The 24,175-nt window shown below is 38.4% G+C and overlaps 1 protein-coding gene and 8 non-coding genes across 12 annotated transcripts; 4 read left to right on the top strand and 5 right to left on the bottom strand.

The window, feature by feature from the left end:
- Nucleotides 1-1,734: 1,734 nt before the first annotated feature.
- Nucleotides 1,735-1,807, bottom strand: trnak-cuu (transfer RNA lysine (anticodon CUU)). Its single transcript has one exon. It is a non-coding gene; the product is annotated as a tRNA-Lys (tRNA).
- Nucleotides 1,808-2,077: 270 nt separating this feature from the next.
- Nucleotides 2,078-2,151, top strand: trnai-aau (transfer RNA isoleucine (anticodon AAU)). The gene has a single exon. It is a non-coding gene; the product is annotated as a tRNA-Val (tRNA).
- Nucleotides 2,152-2,290: 139 nt separating this feature from the next.
- Nucleotides 2,291-2,405, bottom strand: trnal-caa (transfer RNA leucine (anticodon CAA)). The gene is made up of 2 exons: nucleotides 2,368-2,405; nucleotides 2,291-2,336 (listed from the first exon to the last, which is right to left on the bottom strand). It is a non-coding gene; the product is annotated as a tRNA-Leu (tRNA).
- Nucleotides 2,406-6,780: 4,375 nt separating this feature from the next.
- Nucleotides 6,781-6,853, bottom strand: trnak-cuu (transfer RNA lysine (anticodon CUU)). The gene has a single exon. It is a non-coding gene; the product is annotated as a tRNA-Lys (tRNA).
- A 270-nt stretch (nucleotides 6,854-7,123) lies between these two features.
- Nucleotides 7,124-7,197, top strand: trnai-aau (transfer RNA isoleucine (anticodon AAU)). The gene has a single exon. It is a non-coding gene; the product is annotated as a tRNA-Ile (tRNA).
- A 139-nt stretch (nucleotides 7,198-7,336) lies between these two features.
- Nucleotides 7,337-7,451, bottom strand: trnal-caa (transfer RNA leucine (anticodon CAA)). Its single transcript has 2 exons — nucleotides 7,414-7,451; nucleotides 7,337-7,382 (listed from the first exon to the last, which is right to left on the bottom strand). It is a non-coding gene; the product is annotated as a tRNA-Leu (tRNA).
- Nucleotides 7,452-11,747: 4,296 nt separating this feature from the next.
- trnai-aau (transfer RNA isoleucine (anticodon AAU)) lies at nucleotides 11,748-11,821 on the top strand. The gene has a single exon. It is a non-coding gene; the product is annotated as a tRNA-Ile (tRNA).
- A 124-nt stretch (nucleotides 11,822-11,945) lies between these two features.
- Nucleotides 11,946-12,060, bottom strand: trnal-caa (transfer RNA leucine (anticodon CAA)). Its single transcript has 2 exons — nucleotides 12,023-12,060; nucleotides 11,946-11,991 (listed from the first exon to the last, which is right to left on the bottom strand). It is a non-coding gene; the product is annotated as a tRNA-Leu (tRNA).
- Nucleotides 12,061-13,604: 1,544 nt separating this feature from the next.
- LOC117421005 (TNFAIP3-interacting protein 2-like) lies at nucleotides 13,605-19,595 on the top strand. Of its 4 annotated transcripts, none has more exons than XM_034034845.3 (7): nucleotides 13,605-13,684; nucleotides 14,100-14,475; nucleotides 15,820-16,125; nucleotides 16,672-16,767; nucleotides 16,883-17,140; nucleotides 17,428-17,544; nucleotides 17,678-19,595. In XM_034034845.3, the coding sequence occupies exons 2-7, from the start codon at nucleotides 14,149-14,151 to the stop codon at nucleotides 17,846-17,848; spliced, it is 1,275 nt and encodes a 424-aa protein (XP_033890736.1). In that variant the 5' UTR covers nucleotides 13,605-13,684; nucleotides 14,100-14,148; the 3' UTR covers nucleotides 17,849-19,595. The 4 variants fall into 4 exon arrangements, with proteins under 4 accessions (XP_033890736.1, XP_033890735.1, XP_033890734.1 ...); XM_034034844.3 differs by having other exon boundaries at nucleotides 13,628-13,684; nucleotides 14,097-14,475; XM_059027883.1 differs by having other exon boundaries at nucleotides 13,638-13,978; nucleotides 14,097-14,475.
- Nucleotides 19,596-24,175: the final 4,580 nt, after the last annotated feature.

Raw genomic sequence — 24,175 nt, 5'->3', positions numbered from 1 at the left:
CTTTTAAGAGCGACACAAATCTTTTTTAAAAACCTGAAAGTTTAAGATATATTTTTATTACTTACATAACTATTTATTTTCAGAATGGGAAAGGGGAACGCTGTCACTGACACTCAGGGTTGCCAGATTTCTGCAGGGTTTATAGCCCAAAGTCACTTCAAAAATAGGTGTTCACTGGGTGAAAACAAATATACACTACTATACAATGGCAAAAGGGACTTGAGCATTTATTGTTGAAAAAAGAGAGATTATTTAAAAAAAAAAAAAAAAAAAGCACGGAGTACCCATGTTCACATTTTTTAAGTATTGCTTTCAAAACAAGATCATTTTTCAATGAAAACTAAATTAAACTTAAAAAAAACATAAAGTTAAATACAGTAATATAACGTTCATGGATACATAATTAAAAAGAAATGATAGAAAAACACAATGTATCCTATACTATCAATGTACAACGCACTATTATGGTACTATAATGCAGTACCACCATGATAATACAATTGTACTTTTTATTTCTAAGTAGTATCATGGTATCTACACTATAATGCAACACTATACCACGGTACTATATGGTACTATTTTTTTTTTTTTACCCATGGTACGATTTCTGTTGTTCCGGATACAAGTATTACAGTACCATTATAACGGACAAATGTATTAAATATAATTGCACTTTGGATAAAACAGTCCCTCAAACAAGTTTCTAGCTGTTGTAAATATTACATATAACACTCAGAACTGACACCTATTGTAAAAATGTCAATTTGTGTATTTTTTATTGATAATATATTACAAAATAGAGTTTACTATCCGCGCATTTCTACAGCTGATATCTGTAATACGAACATATATTATTATTGGCATTTTTTAATTCTTGGTGACTATACGTACAGTACTAGTGTCAATTAAAATAATACTGTAATACAATTCTTACCTTCAGATGATTGTATTTGGAAATAAACCAAAAGACTTCAAGATTCAATAATCTCCCACCGTTGAAAACGCTCAGTATTCTTGGTAGTTCTACGAGATCTGATTGGATAATTCTGTCACTTGATTCTTGGTAGGTCTGCGAAATGTGATTGGCACTTTCCTGGTGGTAGCGACACGGGCTATGATTGGTCAAAACTACCAAGATATTACCAAGATTGACGGGCTTCATGTGTAACTCGTTCAATACAAATTAACAGGAAAATATTACTGAACGTACATAAACACAGTGTCCTTGATATTTTATTGCCCCATTAATGTCTTGGCTGGTTAGCTCAGTTGTTTAGAGAGTGGTGCTAATAACACCAAGGTCGCCAGAAAAGCAACTACATGACCAACAAAAAGGTGACAAGAATACTGAAGATCGAAAAATGTTGATTCCAAAACGGAAGAGATGTTTAAAGCAAATCGGTAGAAAGTGTGTGTGTGTGTGTGTGTGTGTGTGTGTGTGTGTGTGTGTGTGTATATATATATATATATATATATATATATATATATGAACAAAATGAAAGCAAAATATCACTTATTTGCAGAGCCAATTTTATAATAATGCAATAGTGGGGCATATGATCTATATATTATTATCTTCAACAGATTATAGATCAGTGGTTCATTTTAGGTATGCATTTAATAATAATAATAATAAGTAATGCTGTTAATCGGTTGTATCTTTACACATTTTTCGTTTAACTGAATAAAACTGAATAAATATTATTGATGTAAAAAAAAAAAAAAAAACACACTCGCCCAACGTGGGGCTCGAACCCACGACCCTGAGATTAAGAGTCTCATGCTCTACCGACTGAGCTAGCCGGGCTTCCTGACACGTGGATCTACAAATTAACAGGAAAATATTACTGAACGTATTACTGACATTTTAGAGCATGAATGGCTCAGAGCGTTTTTGTACGCTTTCCCACCTATACCGTTGCTCCCGGCTTTTCTGGAGAAAGTCCAGTTAGACAAAGCATCACTTCTCCTGTGGCCCCCAGGTGACCCAGGAGGGTATGGTTTTCGACCCCGTGCCTGAACTGAACTTACATAAACACAAAGTGTCCTTGACATTTTATTACCATACTAATGTCTTGGCCGGTTAGCTCAGTTGGTTAGAGCGTGGTGCTAACAACGCCAAGGTCGCGGGTTCGATCCCCGTACTGGCCACTGTTTTTTCATTACTTAAGTTTTTTTAAAATATTTTTTTTAAAAAAATGTTGTTCATGCCAGTTTGGTGAATCACTTAAATTAACTAGAATATAAATTTGAAGAAACTAAGAGAGTTACCAAAAAAAAAAAAAAAGTTTGTCAGAAGTGGGATTTGAACCCACGCCTCCATTCGGAGACCAGAATACCCATTTATATGGAAAGACTTCAGCAGTCCTTGAGTCTGGCGCCTTAGACCACTCGGCCATCCTGACAAGTTGCCTACAAGTTTCTTTACGTGGGACGTGGTTTGTACATAAAACGAATTACAGCGAGTTTATTACACCTACCGAGGACGGTTCTTGTGCTTCCTCACTCGCCTCTGACTTCAGTCTGGATGTTTGCTGTCAACGTGGATGAAAAGGAGTGGTACAGGGTTCGCCATCGACTGTTTTATATCTTTCAGCCGGTGGATCTTCCTAAGGCTTTTCGTCGCAGTAAATATTACTATGCAAGTAAAAAAAATAGTACAAAAAATAATAAATCAAACTAGCAGTAGAAATCTGTTCAACAATAAATTCAATGCGGAATACCATGCAAGAACAGAATGTACCACCACCTGGAAGTTGGTTACTTATTCCCGGTTCCTTATTTGCGATGTAGTTGACAAAGCAGCGTGTCGTTTTTCTGTGTGTTTTAACTCACTTACACATCTTGCTCAATTAATATATGGCCACTATTTAAAAAATAATCGCTCCTTTAAAATTTTTTTTTTTAAAAAACCGAAAATATTAATAACAAATCTGTATCAGCAGCATAGCGGTACCCTATATTACCTTCTTGTTTCGCCCCATTTAACCCCCTTAGACGCCTTGCTCACTAAATATCGAGGTATCCCTAGATAGGTTATAACCCCCTCTTTGCAAAAACACTAAAGATTTTAGTGAGCAAGCCGTACGTCACGAACAGCAGCACCCCAAAATATAGCCGATTATAACCTATACAGAACGCATGGGGGCACGTCTTTTGATGCCCCATTTACCCCCCTTGGGCTAGGGTCCCTGATGCGGATAAGGCCGCGCTGCTGGATTCGCCCATATCTCCGGGACATACGTTTGGGTCAGTGGTGGAGGAGATTTTGCAAAAATCCAACCAGGAACGCGAGGCGTCCCGTCAGGTGGCCGCGTTGCTCCTTCCCCGTGCTCCTGCATGGGGCAGGTCGAACCGCTGGCGAGCTCCTCAGACTCAAACTGTCACCAGAACAGTTCCAGTCCCCACAGCTCCGCTGAGTGACCTAAGGCATAGCCTTCAGGGCACACCAGCACATAACCGAGCCCAACCGGCAGGCAGAGGGAACGCAGGCACTACCTCCCAGTGTTGAGCGGCGCACATGTGCTGATCCAGACGGACAGCACAATGGTGGTAGCGTGTCAACCACTAGGGAGGCCGACGGTCTATTGAGCGCATTTGGGAATGGTTCGGGAAGGCGCTGGTCGATCTCTTCGCTTTCCCCCTATGGTACTCCCTCCAACGCTTAGGCGGTCCACTCGGCGTAGACGCCCTAGCGCACGAATGGCCCAAAGCGTTTTTGTACGCTTTCCCACCTATAGCGTTGCTCCCGGCTTTTCTGAAGAAAGTCCAGTTAGAGAAAGCATCATTTCTCCCAGTGGCCCCCAGGTGGCCCATGAGGCTATGGTTTCCGACCTTCTGCCAGCTGGTGCACGGCCAGCCCTGGGAGATTCCACTTCGTTTGGATCTCCTTAGTCAGGCAAAGGGCTCTCTTTGGCACCCAGAACCAGGCAGGTTCCAGTTATGGGTCTGGCCCCTGAAAGGGACCGCTGTCTAACCCTAGGGCTATCGGACGCGGTTGTGAGTACGATGCAGAGCGCTAGGGCGGACTCCACTAGGTCCTTATATACCTATAAGTGGAAGTTTTTTCAAGCTTGGTGTCTGGCTGGAAACCATGACCCTATTACTTGCCCTGTGCCAGTCATTTTGCTGTTCCTGCAAGAACTGCTTGATGCTGGGAGATCACCTTTTTCATCATGACACAACACAAATGAGTCTGCCTTTAAATCACGCAGAAACTTCCTCACAAGACCTGCAACAGTATCGCAGTGTTTTTTTGTTGTTTTTTTTAAACGTCTTTTGTTAGCCGTGGTATTGAGGTATCCACATACCAAAGGTATCCACATACCATACAACGTGGAGAACTACTGGGCCCGTGTTAAGAAACAATTTATAACAATGCAGGGCACAGCAGAAGAGATGATACCACTGCACCTGGATGAATGTATGTGGAGAGAACGGTACGGCAGGAATTGTCCCTCATCTCTCCCTACACCCCCACTCGACCTCTCCGCTCCGCCTGCACTAGAAGACTGGCTCTACCTCCGCTACGCTCCCCTGCCTCCAGAGCCCGCTCCTTCTCCACCCTTGCTCCGCAGTGGTGGAATGACCTTCCTACAGATGTCAGGACTGCCCAGTCCCTGACCACATTCCGGCACCTCCTTAAGACTCACCTATTCAAACAGCACCTGTAGAACTCCTCTGTTTGTATCCTGGGACACTATCGCCCTTCATTTAAATGTGCTTTATTTTGCTCTTATCTGCCCCCTATTTTACTGCATTTAATCCTGCACTTCAGAGTACTGTAATCTGCCAAGTGTTTAACCTGTAGTATTTTGTATTTAATCATATCCTGATGTAACTATCACTATTTAATCATATCCTGATGTAACTATCACTATTATCTGCTGTATTATTGAATTGTGGTTTGTCACACTTGAACAAAAGTTATTGTATTTCTTGCTCTTATTGTATTACTCGTATTGTAACACTTGAAATGTATTTGCTTACGATTGTAAGTCGCCCTGGATAAGGGCGTCTGCTAAGAAATAAATAATAATAATAATTGTCGAGATGCATTCATAAACAAAACATCCATTCAACCACCAAAGGCTCTTTTAAGAGCGACACAAATCTTTTTTAAAAACCTGAAAGTTTAAGATATATTTTTATTACTTACATAACTATTTATTTTCAGAATGGGAAAGGGGAACGCTGTCACTGACACTCAGGGTTGCCAGATTTCTGCAGGGTTTATAGCCCAAAGTCACTTCAAAAATAGGTGTTCACTGGGTGAAAACAAATATACACTACTATACAATGGCAAAAGGGACTTGAGCATTTATTGTTGAAAAAAGAGAGATTATTTAAAACAAAAAAAAAAAAAGCACGGAGTACCCATGTTCACATTTTTTAAGTATTGCTTTCAAAACAAGATCATTTTTCAATGAAAACTAAATTAAACTTAAAAAAACATAAAGTTAAATACAGTAATATAACGTTCATGGATACATAATTAAAAATAAATGATAGAAAAACACAATGTATCCTATACTATCAATGTACAACGCACTATTATGGTACTATAATGCAGTACCACCATGATAACACAATTGTACTTTTTATTTCTAAGTAGTATCATGGTATCTACACTATAATGCAACACTATACCACGGTACTATATGGTACTATTTTTTTTTTTTTACCCATGGTACGATTTCTGTTGTTCCGGATACAAGTATTACAGTACCATTATAACGGAGAAATGTATTAAATATAATTGCACTTTGGATAAAACAGTCCCTCAAACAAGTTTCTAGCTGTTGTAAATATTACATATAACACTCAGAACTGACACCTATTGTAAAAATGTCAATTTGTGTATTTTTTATTGATAATATATTACAAAATAGAGTTTACTATCCGCGCATTTCTACAGCTGATATCTGTAATACGAACATAAATTATTATTGGCATTTTTTAATTCTTGGTGACTATACGTACAGTACTAGTGCCAATTAAAATAATACTGTAATACAATTCTTACCTTCAGATGATTGTATTTGGAAATAAACCAAAAGACTTCAAGATTCAATAATCTCCCACCGTTGAAAACGCTCAGTATTCTTGGTAGTTCTACGAGATCTGATTGGATAATTCTGTCACTTGATTCTTGGTAGGTCTGCGAAATGTGATTGGCACTTTCCTGGTGGTAGCGACACGGGCTATGATTGGTCAAAACTACCAAGCTATTACCAAGATTGACGGGCTTCATGTGTAACTCGTTCAATACAAATTAACAGGAAAATATTACTGAACGTACATAAACACAGTGTCCTTGATATTTTATTGCCCCATTAATGTCTTGGCTGGTTAGCTCAGTTGTTTAGAGAGTGGTGCTAATAACACCAAGGTCGCCAGAAAAGCAACTACATGACCAACAAAAAGGTGACAAGAATACTGAAGATCGAAAAATGTTGATTCCAAAACGGAAGAGATGTTTAAAGCAAATCGGTAGAAAGTGTGTGTGTGTGTGTGTGTATATATATATATATATATATGAACAAAATGAAAGCAAAATATCACTTATTTGCAGAGTCAATTTTATAATAATGCAATAGTGGGGCATATGATCTATATATTATTATCTTCAACAGATTATAGATCAGTGGTTCATTTTAGGTATGCATTTAATAATAATAAGTAATGCTGTTAATCGGTTGTATCTTTACACATTTTTCGTTTAACTGAATAAAACTGAATAAATATTATTGATGTAAAAAAAAAAAAAAAAAACACACTCGCCCAACGTGGGGCTCGAACCCACGACCCTGAGATTAAGAGTCTCATGCTCTACCGACTGAGCTAGCCGGGCTTCCTGACACGTGGATCTACAAATTAACAGGAAAATATTACTGAACGTATTACTGACATTTTAGAGCATGAATGGCTCAGAGCGTTTTTGTACGCTTTCCCACCTATACCGTTGCTCCCGGCTTTTCTGGAGAAAGTCCAGTTAGACAAAGCATCACTTCTCCTGTGGCCCCCAGGTGACCCAGGAGGGTATGGTTTTCGACCCCGTGCCTGAACTGAACTTACATAAACACAAAGTGTCCTTGACATTTTATTGCCATACTAATGTCTTGGCCGGTTAGCTCAGTTGGTTAGAGCGTGGTGCTAATAACGCCAAGGTCGCGGGTTCGATCCCCGTACTGGCCACTGTTTTTTCATTACTTAAGTTTTTTTAAAATATTTTTTTTAAAAAAATGTTGTTCATGCCAGTTTGGTGAATCACTTAAATTAACTAGAATATAAATTTGAAGAAACTAAGAGAGTTACCAAAAAAAAAAAAAAAGTTTGTCAGAAGTGGGATTTGAACCCACGCCTCCATTCGGAGACCAGAATACCCATTTATATGGAAAGACTTCAGCAGTCCTTGAGTCTGGCGCCTTAGACCACTCGGCCATCCTGACAAGTTGCCTACAAGTTTCTTTACGTGGGACGTGGTTTGTACATAAAACGAATTACAGCGAGTTTATTACACCTACCGAGGACGGTTCTTGTGCTTCCTCACTCGCCTCTGACTTCAGTCTGGATGTTTGCTGTCAACGTGGATGAAAAGGAGTGGTACAGGGTTCGCCATCGACTGTTTTATATCTTTCAGCCGGTGGATCTTCCTAAGGCTTTTCGTCGCAGTAAATATTACTATGCAAGTAAAAAAAATAGTACAAAAAATAATAAATCAAACTAGCAGTAGAAATCTGTTCAACAATAAATTCAATGCGGAATACCATGCAAGAACAGAATGTACCACCACCTGGAAGTTGGTTACTTATTCCCGGTTCCTTATTTGCGATGTAGTTGACAAAGCAGCGTGTCGTTTTTCTGTGTGTTTTAACTCACTTACACATCTTGCTCAATTAATATATGGCCACTATTTAAAAAATAATCGCTCCTTTAAAAATTTTTTTTTAAAAAAACCGAAAATATTAATAACAAATCTGTATCAGCAGCATAGCGGTACCCTATATTACCTTCTTGTTTCGCCCCATTTAACCCCCTTAGACGCATTGCTCACTAAATATCGAGGTATCCCTAGATAGGTTATAACCCCCTCTTTGCAAAAACACTAAAGATTTTAGTGAGCAAGCCGTACGTCACGAACAGCAGCACCCCAAAATATAGCCAATTATAACCTATACAGAACGCATGGGGGCACGTCTTTTGATGCCCCATTTACCCCCCTTGGGCCAGGGTCCCTGATGCGGATAAGGCCGCGCTGCTGGATTCGCCCATATCCCCGGGACATACGTTTGGGTCAGTGGTGGAGGAGATTTTGCAAAAATCCAACCAGGAACGCGAGGCGTCCCGTCAGGTGGCCGCGTTGCTCCTTCCCCGTGCTCCTGCATGGGGCAGGTCGAACCGCTGGCGAGCTCCTCAGACTCAAACTGTCACCAGAACAGTTCCAGTCCCCACAGCTCCGCTGAGTGACCTAAGGCATAGCCTTCAGGGCACACCAGCACATAACCGAGCCCAACCGGCAGGCAGAGGGAACGCAGGCACTACCTCCCAGTGTTGAGCGGCGCACATGTGCTGATCCAGACGGACAGCACAATGGTGGTAGCGTGTCAACCACTAGGGAGGCCGACGGTCTATTGAGCGCATTTGGGAATGGTTCGGGAAGGCGCTGGTCGATCTCTTCGCTTGCCCCCTATGGTACTCCCTCCAACGCTTAGGCGGTCCACTCGGCGTAGACGCCCTAGCGCACAAATGGCCCAAAGCGTTTTTGTACGCTTTCCCACCTATAGCGTTGCTCCCGGCTTTTCTGGAGAAAGTCCAGTTAGAGAAAGCATCATTTCTCCTAGTGGCCCCCAGGTGGCCCAGGAGGCTATGGTTTCCGACCTTCTGCCAGCTGGTGCACGGCCAGCCCTGGGAGATTCCACTTCGTTTGGATCTCCTTAGTCAGGCAAAGGGCTCTCTTTGGCACCCAGAACCAGGCAGGTTCCAGTTATGGGTCTGGCCTCTGAAAGGGACCGCTGTCTAACCCTAGGGCTATCGGACGCGGTTGTGAGTACGATGCAGCGCGCTAGGGCGGACTCCACTAGGTCCTTATATACCTATAAGTGGAAGTTTTTTCAAGCTTGGTGTCTGGCTGGAAACCATGACCCTATTACTTGCCCTGTGCCAGTCATTTTGCTGTTCCTGCAAGAACTGCTTGATGATGGGAGATCACCTTCCATCTTTGCCAAGCCCCCATAGATTCTATGTCTCTGGGTGCATATTTTTTGTCTACCCGTTTTTTTAAAGGCGCACAGCGATTACGCCCTCCTAGGAGGACTGTTCTCCCCGAATGGAGCCTTAATACTGTACTAGGGGCTCTTAAACTCCACAGAGCTGATGTACCTGTCTATGAAGACAGCCTTCCTCTTAGCTATCACCTTTGCTAAGCAGATCAGTGAGCTGCAGGCGCTGTCTGTGCACAGCTCTTGCATGCGCGTTTGGGAGGATGGAAGCAGGGTGTCGCTGCGCACCAACCCCGCTTTCCTCCCCAAGGTGATTACAGCTTTCCACGTTAACCAATCTGTGGAAATGGAGACTTTTCATCCACCTCCGTTTGCTTCAACGGAGGAAGAGAGATTGAATTTCCTCTGCCCAGTGTGGGCATTGAAATGCTACGTACTTGGGACAAGAGCTTTGCGTCAATCTGACCAGCTCTTTGTCTGTCACGGAACATGAACTCTTGGGCAGCCCCTCTCTAAGCAGCGTCTGTCGCACTGGATTGTGGATGCAATGTCGACTGCGTATAATGGTGCTGGCTTACACCCACCTGGTAGGGTAGCCGCACACTCAACTAGAGGGTTGGCTGCATCTTGGGCCCTTTTAAAGGTGCCTCGATGTCTGACATTTGTACTGCGGCTAGCTGGGCTACACCGCATACTTTCTACAGTTTCTGCCGTATTAATGTGGTATACCCTGCCTTGCCTTCTGTAGGCACAAGGGTCCTTGAGGGAGTAAGTTCACATCGCTTACCTCTGGGTTAGACAGTGCTTGTGCATCCCTCATATGCTGCTGTTCCTTCTCCCTTGTGACGGCTCTGGTATACATTATCCCATACATAATGTTTGGTTGGTCGTCTTCGAATTGAAAGGGAACGTTAGGTTACTTACCGTAACCCTGGTTCCCTGAAAGAGAAGACGACCACCAACCACGAGGTTGCTTCAATCGCCCTCACGGGTTCGATGGAAAAAGAGGGAGATCTTCCTGTGAGTGACGGTTTTATACCCTCGGTGGGCGGGACCGAGTGCGTCATCCCAGGAAGGGGCCTTCGGCAGCTCTGGTATAGAGAGCTCAGCGATACCTACCTCAAGGGCAGGAATATCCCATACATAATGTTTGGTGGTCATCTTCTCTTTCAGGGAACTAGGGTTACCTTAAGTAACCTAACGTTTTTCCTCATAACGTGCAGTTAAGGACGCAGAGTACAGCTGCAGAGTACAATCAGAGGAAAAACAGCACATTTTTAAAATTATGCTCTTTTATGCAAACTTTTTTGCAGAGGGAGAACATTAATTTTGCCAGTGCAGTAAGTGTCGTAGAGAGCTGTTTAAATCTTTTGCGCAGCCTGAGAACGGACGAAAAGTTGAGTACACCACATTTCTATTTTTAATGCTCGGGAATTGGACAATGCAATGTCTGCCAGAACTCATGAAGGTCTGTAAAGAACACGACCTGGGACTTCTGTATCCTGATGTATTCAATCTACTGGTGCTTTTGGCCACAATACCTGTTACAGTTGCAACTGCAGAAAGATGTGTCAGTGGTAAAAAGTTATAATAGACTCCACATCAGAATAACACAAGTTCGTCTTCAGCAACTGTTAATTCTTAGAGACTGGCTTAACCAATAGCGTTTACGTAAGCCCCTTTCACACTGGCATGCTCTATCAGGGTCGGAACCTACCCGGGCAGGACCCTGTGTCATGCGGGTCGGGTATGCGATTTCACAGTGCTTTTGATAAAGCAGGGTTGACCTGGGTGACAGATGCAAGTACAAAATGTGCGTATCAATGCCCCGGAAGCAGTTTGTTACAGACGCTTCCATCCAAGCTTCGCAAATGTTGATTAGAGCAAATGTTTCTTCATCCCTGCTGCAATCTGGCTCATGGTGTGTTTCAAGCAACAAAAATATGGCTAAACAGAATAAACAAAAACATTCCTTGCGGAAGTGAAAGTTTCACTCAGTTGTGGCTATTTGTTATCTTGTCAGCTTAAGAACGGCCGTCATGCATTTTGTCTCACTCAACGCGAGTCAAAGTTTGTGGACCCACATCCTGAGGTGAGTCGTTGGGACCCGTGTTAACCAGGGTATGGCCCAGGTACATGGTTTTAAATATTATTGATGTAAAAAAAAAAAAAAAAAACACACTCGCCCAACGTGGGGCTCGAACCCACGACCCTGAGATTAAGAGTCTCATGCTCTACCGACTGAGCTAGCCGGGGTTCCTGATACATGGATCTACAAATTAACAGGAAAATATTACTGAACGTATTACTGACATTTTAGTGCATGAATGGCCTAGAGCGTTTTTGTTCGCTTTCCCACCTATACCGTTGCTCCCGGCTTTTCTGGAGAAAGTCCAGTTAGACAAAGCATCACTTCTCCTGTGGCCCCCAGGTGACCCAGGAGGGTATGGTTTTCGACCCCGTGCCTGAACTGAACTTACATAAACACAAAGTGTCCTTGACATTTTATTGCCATACTAATGTCTTGGCCGGTTAGCTCAGTTGGTTAGAGCGTGGTGCTAATAACGCCAAGGTCGCGGGTTCGATCCCCGTACTGGCCACTGTTTTTTTATTACTTAAGTTTTTTAAAAATGTTGTTCATGCCAGTTTGGTGAATCACTTAAATTAACTAGAATATAAATTTGAAGAAACTAAGAGAGTTACAAAAAAAAAAAAAAAAAAGTTTGTCAGAAGTGGGATTTGAACCCACGCCTCCATTCGGAGACCAGAATACCCATTTATATGGAAAGACTTCAGAAGTCCTTGAGTCTGGCGCCTTAGACCACTCGGCCATCCTGACAAGTTGCTTACAAGTTACAAGCAAAAAAGAGAAAGTTGCCTTTATTACTATGAACTTGATGGCTTATTCCCAGATACTATATACCATGAATGGACTGTAGGGACACGCACATTACAGTTCACTACAGTTTACCATTGAATGTGACTTCATCAATCAGAATTCCCTTTCAGCAAATGCTTTCTAGGAATGTTCACTGTTGATACAGCATTTGTTACTGGTACTAGTTACAAAAACACCCACATCTGCCATTTCTATTTAGAAAGACATCTGAATCTGAAGGCATGAAGGGTCATGTGAGTAATGCATCAGTCAAAGAAATAATGAGGCATTACCTGGAGTCCGGTCTTGCTTGCACAAGAAGGTGTGGGATTTGCCTGTTTTCCTGCTCCATATAATGTGAGAAAAATCCTCTTGGCAATCCTGGGGTAAAGTGGGGATTTACTTGGGGATTTAAGACATATTTTATGCCCCACAGGGTGGGTGATTTGTCTCCTTTTGTGTTATGACTACTCCATGCGGTGGTGAGTGGGGGTTAATATGACTGCTGAAAATGAATCTTAAAAAAAATGCAAATAAATTATAGCCTCATCCTAAGCCCTAAATTATATTAGTCACACCCAAGTACTCCTAGGTGGCAATTTACAACGATGAAAAATATGCACTACTGTGTACATCTGTCAAATAAAATTGTCTTGGAGTCAACAGATTTGTATAATTTGTCACAAATTACCCCACTGACATGTACTCTGTAAAGCTGCAAGTCAGTTCTACTCACGAAATCAGTCAATCAATATTTATTTTATATAGCGCCTTTCATAGTGGACCACCGTCATAAAGCACTTTACAAGATAGTGTGGAACAATGCATAACATTAAATACAGTGAAATACAGGGCATAGTACATTCAATACAACAGTAAAAAAAACGACGCAAATACATTAAATACAGGAAAAATAAATTCAATAGACTTTAAATAGACAGATATGCAACTGCCAACGTAACTGACGTAATCTTGTAGGAATTATCACATTGTCAAAAACTGTTTAAACACCCTGACTCACTGTTTTTCTGAATGCCTTCATACTACTCAGTGTTATGACAGGTGTTTTTTTTTGCGTGTGTGTCTTATTCACAAATTCACCGACGCTTTTACTAGCCTGTTTTACTAAATACGTAAAGTTTATTTTAACTACAGTCCAAGTAAGATTTTTTAAATATCAAACTCAAAACAGACTTTAAACAATAATAATAGTTCTAACTAACAACCTTTTTTTTTTAAAAGGGCTTGTAGGCTTTAATGCTTACGCTTTATAAAACAGTACACAACTTCATAATTAAACTTTAATTAGACAATACATTACACACAGTAAAATTATAGAGCTGGAAAAGTTTATAAACAATGGAACAGGCACATCATAGTAAATGGTAACTCAAACGTTTTCTGATTGAAAGAAACCAAAAATAACTCAGACGGTATAAAAAAAAAAAAAAAAAAAAAAAAAAAAAAAAAAAAAAAAGTTAAGCAACCAAAGACTTACTTCATTACCATATACAGTTGCCTACGTAAACCGGACAGACAGGAAGCATCAATGCGCATGTGCATCGAAATGGTATTTTCTTGAAAGGTGAATTGTACCAGTATAACGTTTCAATAATAATAATAATAATAATAATAATAATAAAACACTCAATCTTCTGAGTTGGGTTACCAGCAAGGATTAATCAGAGCAATACGGAAAGGAGCCTGGCATTAGAAACAAAGAAAATTACATAAAAAGTCCGCCGGAACAGCGGGGAAGTACCAAAAGGAATTCCCCCTACACCGTTTTGGAATATTATTAATTTCGCAATTTAATGTTCATATATGTTTAATTGCATTGATTTGCCAGTTGTAGATATTAGTTACCGTTTGCGTACAGGTACTGTAGTGTAATATTATTGTTATAGAAGGTGTTTTATTTATAGAGGTGAATTTCTGTCCCAACACATTTGGCATGCAAGCGGAATAGTTCATCAACGTACTATGTCTTCCCACAGCAGCTTCAACAGCACAGAAACACCGAACCACGGATATAATCAAAGAGAAGAGATGATGGAACAAATCAAGATGGAAAACGCAATGCTTAAAACCAAACTACAAAGCTATACAACTTTGAGCACTTTCTACCACGAAACACGGCTGGAACTGGCCAGAATGAACCATCACGTCCGCGTACAAGACAATATAATCGGGGACCTAAAGGCGAGGCTAGCAAGATACGAAAACGCCACTGTTCATGTGGGAGAAGAGGGGCCACTGGTTTTTGGACCTTCAAAGTCCTTATTCGAGAATCTGTGTAAGGAAATCAGCAAACTTAAACAGCAACAGAAAGAGACTGAAAGAAGTTCCGAACAGCAGTTGGAAACAATGAAACTAGTGAGTAATACTTTTATTATTTTTGCGTGTTTGTTTTCTGTTATTATTTTATAATACGTCGAGCGGTGAAGGCTATGCTGTAGTACAGTAACGACACATGATACTGTTGCTATTTCTAAAAAAAAAAAAAAATTGTGACGTAGTCTGAGGAAAATAAACTACAACTAACACCATTATGGGTTTGATTAACTAATGGAAATATGTCGTTGAAATAGATTAACCATTTCCATTGGTTAATGGAATTATGTATTATATATGTATTATATGTATATATAAATAATGCAGAATTATTGCTTTTGCATGTTATCTATCAACGTCAGTGACGCATGACATAGTCATATTGCGAATGGGGAAATTACATAGTTTCAGATTAGACAGTTGCTCTTTGTGCGGGCCTTATACTTTTATATAAGACATATTTTATAACCATGTCTATCATGGTAATTTAAGCCTACAGTATGTGATATGTTCTGAGAAATCGCAGTCGAAGTGATACACCCTGCCCTGTATGTAACCAGTCCTAGTTATTATAATTTCCTTGATGAGAATTATTACTAAAATGATAAAGAAGTTTAACAGTCACAACTGATCATTTTAGTAACAAACCAAAAGTGGGTGCAGGACAAGCAGAGCCCCCATCCACTTTTTGTTCATGACCATGATATGTAAATTCCCTCTTATTAATATGCTTGTGGCAGCCTGATTATTGGCCAGCTAAAGCAATGTTTCTTCAGTTGTCCAATAAAGTAACGGTCTGAAATTTAGAATGACCTAAGCCCCTTTCACACTGGCATGCTCTACCCAGGTCGGAACCTACCCGGGTCATGACCCGGTGTTTTGCAGGTCGGCTACGAGATTTCGCACTGCGAACTGGGTGACAGAAGCAGGAAAGTACACAAATGCAATACCACTTGTCGCTTACCTATAATCAACATGCATTTATTTTGTCTCGCTTGACCGGGATCAAAGCTGTCACCCCACAACCCAAGCACGAGCACCAGTGTGAAAGGGGCTCAGAGTACCCAGGAATGACATCTGGTATGTCCTAATGAGTCAGAATAATTTGGTTGTAAAACCAAATTATTTTATGAAGTCGCTTTTACTTATTTATTGAATATGTCTACATAATAACATTTTTTACAGTAATAAATAAGTCGACTACATATTTCTGCTAAATATGGAAATAATGTTGTTCAGGAGATCAAAATAAAGGAGATTCTTGCTCAGGCTCTGGACAAACAGATGCAGCAACATATCATTGTCCAATTTAATCTCTGTTGCATGGCAACCTTGTATTACTCCAAACTGTGCTAGAAGACTATTGGTGTTCACTTTTAATTGCAGGAGCTTCAGAAACTGCAAAAGGACTTGAGAGAAAAAGATGAAGAAATGCAGAGAATGACAAGCAGAACTCCACATGAGAAAGACCTGGAGATTTTGCGGCTCCAGGGAGTTCTAGCAGAGAAGGAAAGGGTCCAGGCAACCAGGGAGGTGCTGTGTCATTCCCTCACTGATGAGGCAGAGCAGCTCCGGGCTCAGCTGGCTGCCACAGTGGAAGTATGTCAGCAGGTATCACAAAGACTGGAGGGTAAACAGAAGAAACATCCTGAATCCGTGGATGAACAGATTCATACAGAACAATCTAGCAAGGTATGCCGGATCACGTTTACAGAATTTAAAATACACTAACAATTATTTAGGCCCAGGATTTTCTACCAAACTCTGATAGTGTCATGTTTACTGACAGTAAGGGGTGGTAGGCATATTCATACAAGTTTAAACCAGTATAATTTAATTTCACGGATAATAGCCACATGTTTATCGGAAGCTGCTTTGGGAATTTCACAGAGCTGATATTGAAACTGAAAAAACAAAACAGTAACTGTCCATTTGGAGGTGGAAGCTTTTGAAATTTTTAATAATATCGATAGTTGTGTTCTTGGATGTCAACAGTTTTAGTATATCATTTACCAGCAGTGAAATGTTTTTTCTCTGCTACAGGATAAGTAGGGACTTCCCAAAAGCAAGTGTAAACAACATGGATTTTTTACTTTTATTTCAGGGGATTATTCTTATAAAATTACCTGAAAGTATACCATATATATTTTGATAAAATAACCTGAAAATAACTAAAATAGTAAATGTTATCCTGACCACAGGTTGTAATATGTTAATGTATTTTTTTTTTTCCCACAGCTTCAGTGTACAAACTCTAATGAGACTGCTCATCTTAAAGCTATAGTATGCCAGCTACAGGAAGAAAATAAAACTTTACAGCAGAAAGTGGTTCATGTAAGTTATTCTTTGTACTCCATGACAATATTTTGAATGCTGTTCAAAGACACTTGAGTTGACAAGTTATATCATTTATATGTTAAAGACAGTATTGTTTTGTTTTGTGCCACAGGTAGAAAGCTTGAATGCCAAGTGGCAGAAGTATGATGCTAGCAGGGAAGAGTATGTGAAAGGACTGTGTCAGAAACTGAAAGTGAATTCAAAGCAGGGCTTTGGCTCAGTGCAGACCAACATGGACATGATGCAGCAGGAGATCCTGAGGCTTAACCGGCTTTTGGAAGACAAGATGAAGGAATGCAACAGGTTCAGCAGAGACCTGGAGGAAACCAGGAAAACAGACAGAGAACGCATCCAAACACTTGAACAACAGGTACTTTGTCACTCATACATTTCTTAAATGCAGTTCTTAAAGTTGTACAGGCAATTTAACAGCAGCTGCAACAAAGTCATTTTCTCCAGTTGTATACAATTGTTTTATTCTAAGGAAAGTTGCTTTTGTTTAAAAAACGAGTCCAATGGAGGACCCTTGGACCCTGTTTTTTTTCGGAATTGTTATTAACCCCTGACTATACTTTTTGTGTGAGGGACCAATAGGCTACAAACCTAACAGTGATGTAAAAATAACATCCGGTTATAATCACTTCTTTATTTTTTCAGGTTCTTATTTATAAAGATGATTTTAAGTTTGAGCGAGCTGATCGAGAGAGGGCACAAAGCAAAATACAAGATCTTCAGGAAGATATAGTCCGTTTAGAGCTGCAGCTGAGAAGACAGGTAATTGAAAATTCTAATATTCATCAATGATTCAAGAAAGCAATATTAAAATGTAGAACTTAAGAAAAGTCGTTTTTGTAATAATATTGAAAACATATTAATAAATAAATAATCCAAACCTTTAATTTGTTAGGATTCAGGCGATCAAGCTGCCCCCGTCAGAATACACATTGGCAATAGGAACCTTATGCACATAGAGATGGATGCTGCTGAAGTGTTGCTGGACAATAGCCCTGATCAATCAGGAGCAAACAGATCAAGCTCCCAGTCGACTCAAGATTCTCCAGCAGCAAACAGGACTTGAAGATCAGAGCACAGAGCACAGACTGACTTACAGTGTCCACGATGAACAGATGACTGCATTTCTAAAACATTGTACAGAATGTGCTGAACTATAAAGCAAAGAAACAAAGAAACTGTCCAAGGAGACAATATACAACCACTGACGTAACAGCACTACTTTGAATGGTTTCAAATACCTGTTACAATGCTATTGTCAGAAATAGCTACAGTCTTGCTGCTTTTACAACATCCTTTTAACTGTTGTGTAGTTTCCTACTTCTTTGTGTCTTCAGTACTCCAAAATAGCACCGTATACAGCTATTTACTGGAGTTGAGGCATAGTTGAAAAAGTGACAGATAGTGGGTTACATGACCCAAAGTTACAGGCTATAATGTGTCAAAATCTGTTTAATTAAAACTGCAATTTCAGAGGGCAGTAGTTCGTTGACAGTTGACTGCTGGAGTGACTATTGGTCTGTTTTGTGGATAATAGCACATGCTATTTTTGGTCATGTGTCACCATGTTGGTAAACTGAAGCAAAATTGGTTTCAGTCTGATTCTATAATTTTCTTCTAATTTAATAGCTATTTTTTTCTATTCCATCTATTTATACTTTTCTGTACTTTATATATCTTTCATAACAACTCACTAAAACAACAACTGTGTGGTCCAAAAGGCGAGTTGTACTTTTGAGATTTTATTGTGAGAACCAACAGCAACAGATATTCTCAGAGCACTTGGCTAATAGTGTTTTAGCCAGATACAGTATATCTCTTATTCAAATAAAACGTTAGTGGAAGTTAATTATTATTATTATTATTATTATTATTATTATTATTATTATTATTATTATGCTGTCCACAATAATCATGTTTAACTTATTGCACTTTACTATATGAACATAATTTAGATATTTTATTATTCCATGTAATCAAATAAATGACAAAATGATATTGCAAAAGTTTACTGGAAGCCATAATAGTAGTACAGTATTTCATGTAAGATTTTGAAATGTCACATTTGTCAGTTATTTAACTATATGGAAAACTACAAAACGGTATATAATTCAATATGTTAATGTGACATTATTCAGCAGTTGATGCTATAGGGTAATTCAAAACTTTTGGCCATATCTGTACTTCTGTACTTCTACTAATTCAAAAATACAGATTTCGAATCCTTTCAGAAGTTTGCTGAGTACAGAAAACACATTTTACACAAGAATCCTATTTTTGTCAATTGTAAAAAAGAAAAATCGTATTTTAAGCTATAATTATTTTGAGACTGACATTTTAAAATGATATTTCTTTGGACTGAAGCCCACACAATGTGAACACAGAATATAATCACATTTATGCAAGGTCCCTAACAAAGTGGAAATGAGTGCCAGTATCTGGAGACATAACTGAAATGGTCCTAATTTGGGTGTCTCTGAAAAAACTATGAAGTATAGTGTTAAGAACAAAATAATCTTCTTGAGTTATTTTCAAATTAAGACCGAGTACAGGGGCTTAACTGTAATCCAATATATACTGTATAGCAGTCAGACAGTATTACTAGCACCATTTACAAACCACTGACTTAACATGTTATTTGATGTGTTTTTTTTTTTGTAATTTTTGTAGAATGATACATACATTTGTCATAAAATACAAACGTATTAGGGATAATTAAAATTTTCACAAACAATGTTTAATAATATTAATATTTTTAAACAGTATTGTTATTTTTAAAAGAGCATTTTTATAATAAAAAGAAATACAATCTATTATGCACTGCATTTTTTTGTGTGTGTCCATAGGCATCATGAATCTTCTTTAGACATTCCAGTTTTCTTTTAACTGGTGATTTCCTCATAATCACTACATATGCAAAACTGCATTCATGTGCTTTCACAAACATGGAACACCCTGATAGTAAAAGAATGTCACTTCTTGACTATTGCATTCATAACCAAAATCTCCTAGGCAACATGGCTTGTTTCATGTAATGTTTAAAACACATATGCATTACTCTCAAAGATGCAGCAACAACAAAAAAAGTCCCACCATTACCAACTTGAATCACTAACCCAGCCTATAACTAATATATTTTATTAACTCCGAGTGTGGCGTATAAGAATAATCTCCCCTTCCCCTGAGTGGCAGTGTATTTAACACAACTCTTCATAATGTGACTATAATTTAGGCATTACCCTACTGCTGTAAAAACCTGGTTCAGTTGGTTCCAGTATCCTGGCTTGAATGTTTATAGTGGTGCTGCTATTATGTTGGCACCATAATTTTGGTTTTATCCAGGCTCCACGGCAAAATCAATTATTTGGGGATTGGAGTCTCCTGCCTTACAGCCAATTGAACAAAACAGCATTGGCAGGGTTGGGAGTTACTGTATCTGTTTTATCTTGGTTTTCAAAAGCACCGATTATGTATCAATATAGCAGTCCTGCACTACACCCAGATGTAGAGGACCATTTCATTACAGGTTTGATAGGTGAAATAATAGCCTGCTTTATACCTGAAACATGACTGGAACATGTCCCCCCTCCCCAGATGTTGATGATAATTGCTTTTGTCCATTCAATGGGTTTTGTGAAATTTTGTAGGTAGATTTACAGACAACACTACATGATTACCAACTGGGTTGAAAAATCTCTGTATGTAAGCCTTCATTTCAGTAATAGTCTTAAACTTCCATGGTGATTTCACCAGCAGAATGAGATTATTAGGTGAACCATGTGAGTCTTTTAAAACTACACATGTGAGACTTGCGTAGCGAATGGAGTTCCACAACATTTACATAAAAATCATGGCACAAGTGGCACTTAACTGACTTGTGTATTAAAGGCTCTTAAAAAAAAGCATTTAACAAAGCAGTTATATGTTTATATAATATATATTTGGAAATTGTTGAACTATAAGATAAAACTAACTTTATTTTTAATAACAAAAACATGGGTCTAATTAAATCTGCCTAGTTATCTAACATACAGTAAATGTTTTCCTAGCTCAGGTGACCTGAGAAAATAATTTGTTTATAACAGATGTTTATTAACTAAAATAAATGGTGGTGGCTACCAGTTATAGCTTGATTAATTATAGCAATGGAAGGGACCACAATAATAACCTTTTTTGCTTTAAAGCACCAATATTAAGTTATAATTCCTGCAGATGTGTTTGACCTTGCTGTGCTGTTTATTATCTTCTTGATTCACTTGAAATATCTTTTGGCATTATGAACTGCTTTGGGCAACTCCGATCTATCTGTGGTGGTATTGGTAACATTTTTGCAACTTTTACAGACAGTAGCAGCTCAGGTTTCTAGGATTATGTGCAGCATTGTCATCTGAGATGCATGAATTCAATGGCCTATAGGTTTTAGATATGTTTTATTTTTTGTATTTTAGACACCATTAAAACATAATTTATAAATTTGTATAAATTCGGTTGTTATCCCCTGCCCTGTTCCTAACCAAAAGCCTGGTTATTCAGAACTGGCATTTTGTGCAGACTATTTATTCATGTATTAATTTTTTATGATACTATTTTAAATTATTCAAATATCAATCAAACCTCTAAAATCTCTAAAAATATATTTCTGTATAATGTGGCAGTAAGAAATAAAGCAGAACATAATTTACTTTATTATTATTATTATTATTATTATTATTATTATTATTATTATTATTATTATTATTATTATTATTATTAGGGCTATAACTTCATAATAACAGTCACTTTGACTAGCGTATATTTAGACTAAACATTATCTTTTATATTTGACTTTGCACATATTTATCCTTTTATTTTCGACTGTGGTCAGGACCATGTGTCTTGAAAATGCACCCCTTAATGAATAATTATCGTTAAGAACTAATATCGTTACTAGTCCTTCTAGAAAAAAAAGCTAACCTAACTGTTGTTCTCCTCCCCTGAAAAGACAGCAGTGTTTGAATTATCTTTAATGCTGCTCCCACCGATTTCACAGACACATCATCAAGGAGAGTGGGTTGAAACTTTTTGACACAGCAGTTTATGTAATTTTGAAAACAGCTATACACAGACGAAAAGGGGGATTTGCTGGTATTTCCCTTTTCCCAGGACACAGAATTATGGATTGTTTATTTTTTGTATTTGTTTTTTTCAGGTTTGTTTGGGTATCCGATTCTGATATGACATTTCCCACAAAGGAGGAATGGGAAAACACTGCACAGCCCACACACTGCTCACAGACTTGACATGTATGAGTTTATTTGACTCTGCAATTTACACAGACACATTATGGAATAATTTCTGGTTTAATCACACAGACTATGCATTAATAAAACCATTTCATTTAAAAAATCCCCAAACTTCTGAAACCTCTCATAGTTCCTTTATCACAAAAATGTGTATGTAACACATGACACCTCTTAATATGAAAGAGTAAAAGCTACAGTCCATTAATGGAGTGATAACCAATAAAGTATATTTTCTTACTGCTTATTATCTTTATCGATGTTATCAACGGTCCCCATTTTTTTTTTTAACCTTCATTCCAGGATATGAAAATATTTCAAATACACCACAGACATAAACAAAAAAACAGATGGTCAGAATGCAGCTAGAACATTTGAGGGATTTACTGAATTGAATAAATAAAAAATAACATTTTTTATAGTTTATTTTCCACTACAATTAGATATGGTACCAGTCTGTGAACTGTAAAAAATAAACTAGCACATTGAGAGGGAGCTTCTGTCAAGAGAAGTCATTTTCTGACCCCCAGGACAATTTTAACTTATATTTTTTATGACAAGAATAACCTTGTGGTATATACAAAGCAGCCATATTAAAACCCTAACCCTGGAGATGTCAGGGATTCCCCCTCCCACGAGTTACAGGTCCACCTACACTATTCCTTCTGGCCCATTATGGATTCCCCTTAGTTTGTTGCCGAGTACAACCCTCCCCCATACTTACTACTACATTGGAACAATTAGGTCACAAGGGATCGCAAAAGATTCTTAGAAACATACATTTTCTTGTCATTCACTCAGAACTTGCAAAGTGCCTATTTAAAATGCCAAAAAAAGGTCAAATCATATATATGAGATTACAATAGCTCTGTTAATCTAAAGAAGGTATTACATTTTACATTATTTAACCTAAAATTCACCCAATATCACAATACCATATCCCTTGCAGGACCAATCAGTGTTTCTTCATAGTTTTTTGTCCTTTGTAATTGTAGCTGAATTCTCTTTGTGGAAAATCTGGATTTTCCAGATTGTCTTACAGTCGCCACAAGCAATCCCTAATAGTTTGTAAAACATTTAGCCCTTGTCTTTAAAGTAAATGTGTCTGTAGTATTGCGGCAATAACATGTAACTCAGAACAATTTAAATGTCAAAGTGAAATGCAGGCTGGGTACGGCTCTTGATTAAAAGGGAAGTTGTTGAAGATGACACCCTGGGATCCTTCAAGATGCTGCTTGATGAGATTCTGGGATACTAACAACCAAACGAGCAAGATGGGCCAAATGGCCTCCTCTCGTTTGTAAACTTTCTTATGTTCTTAAGAGTTCTTAGAAATGCTACATTCAGACTGATAATGTAGGGTTTTAATAGCATGTGGTTTAAAAGAACCAACACTTATTCAGAGCACTTCCTCTGCTTTATCAGTTACATTGTATTCAAGTTCTGCCCCAATTAAATTAATAGTTACTTTCCAATATTGTTTTGCCTATGCTATGTGAACTGCCACTGTGTGATTAATTTCTAACATTGGGAAATAGTTAAAAGCCCAGTGCCTAGTCAAGTTGATCTTACTTTATAAGTAGAATTCTAAATTGTAAACACCTTACTAGGAGACATCTATTTGACAGAAAGTGGAGATTTAATAAGATTTGCAGAGCACTACTTATAACTCAAAGGGCCAGAAAAAGAATACATTGCTTTGATAGTCAGTTGGTTGATTATACTGTTTATTAACAATATTAAAACTTTTATTTTATGTAATGTAAATATATAGAAAGGTAAATGACATTATTGTACTGCTCCTCAAATGCCATCAGTAGAGGCTATTTCACATGATAAAGGTGCACAGTAAACTTGAATGTTGGGTGTATCCATATCAAAACATTATTTAACTAAGCTTTTAAAAACAAAATGATGTGCTTATTTCAAAAGTTGGAATAAGAAAAAAATGATATATTATTTTTTAAATTATTTTAATTCAAGAAGTCTGTCAGATGTTTAAGTTCAAATCATATATAACAAGATATACTGCCTCTTCATGTGCAACATTTATACAGTATCATTAAAGGAGGAAGTCAAAAACTACTTTCGTGTAAAACAATTGGACTGTGCAG

This window comes from Acipenser ruthenus, chromosome 1 (genome assembly GCF_902713425.1).
Source record: "Acipenser ruthenus chromosome 1, fAciRut3.2 maternal haplotype, whole genome shotgun sequence".
NCBI classification, from domain to species: domain Eukaryota; kingdom Metazoa; phylum Chordata; class Actinopteri; order Acipenseriformes; family Acipenseridae; genus Acipenser; species Acipenser ruthenus.
Note: the sequence above shows the minus strand (reverse complement) of the source record. Positions and strands in the feature narration are given on the sequence as shown.

Coding starts and splice junctions, on each gene's coding strand:
- LOC117421005 (XM_034034843.3), top strand. CDS start 14,083: ATGTCTTCCCACAGCAGCTTCAACAGCACAGAAACACCGAACCACGGA. Junction 14,476..15,819: donor AGTTGGAAACAATGAAACTA/GTGAGTAATACT, acceptor TTTTAATTGCAG/GAGCTTCAGAAACTGCAAAA. Junction 16,126..16,671: donor ATACAGAACAATCTAGCAAG/GTATGCCGGATC, acceptor TTTTTCCCACAG/CTTCAGTGTACAAACTCTAA.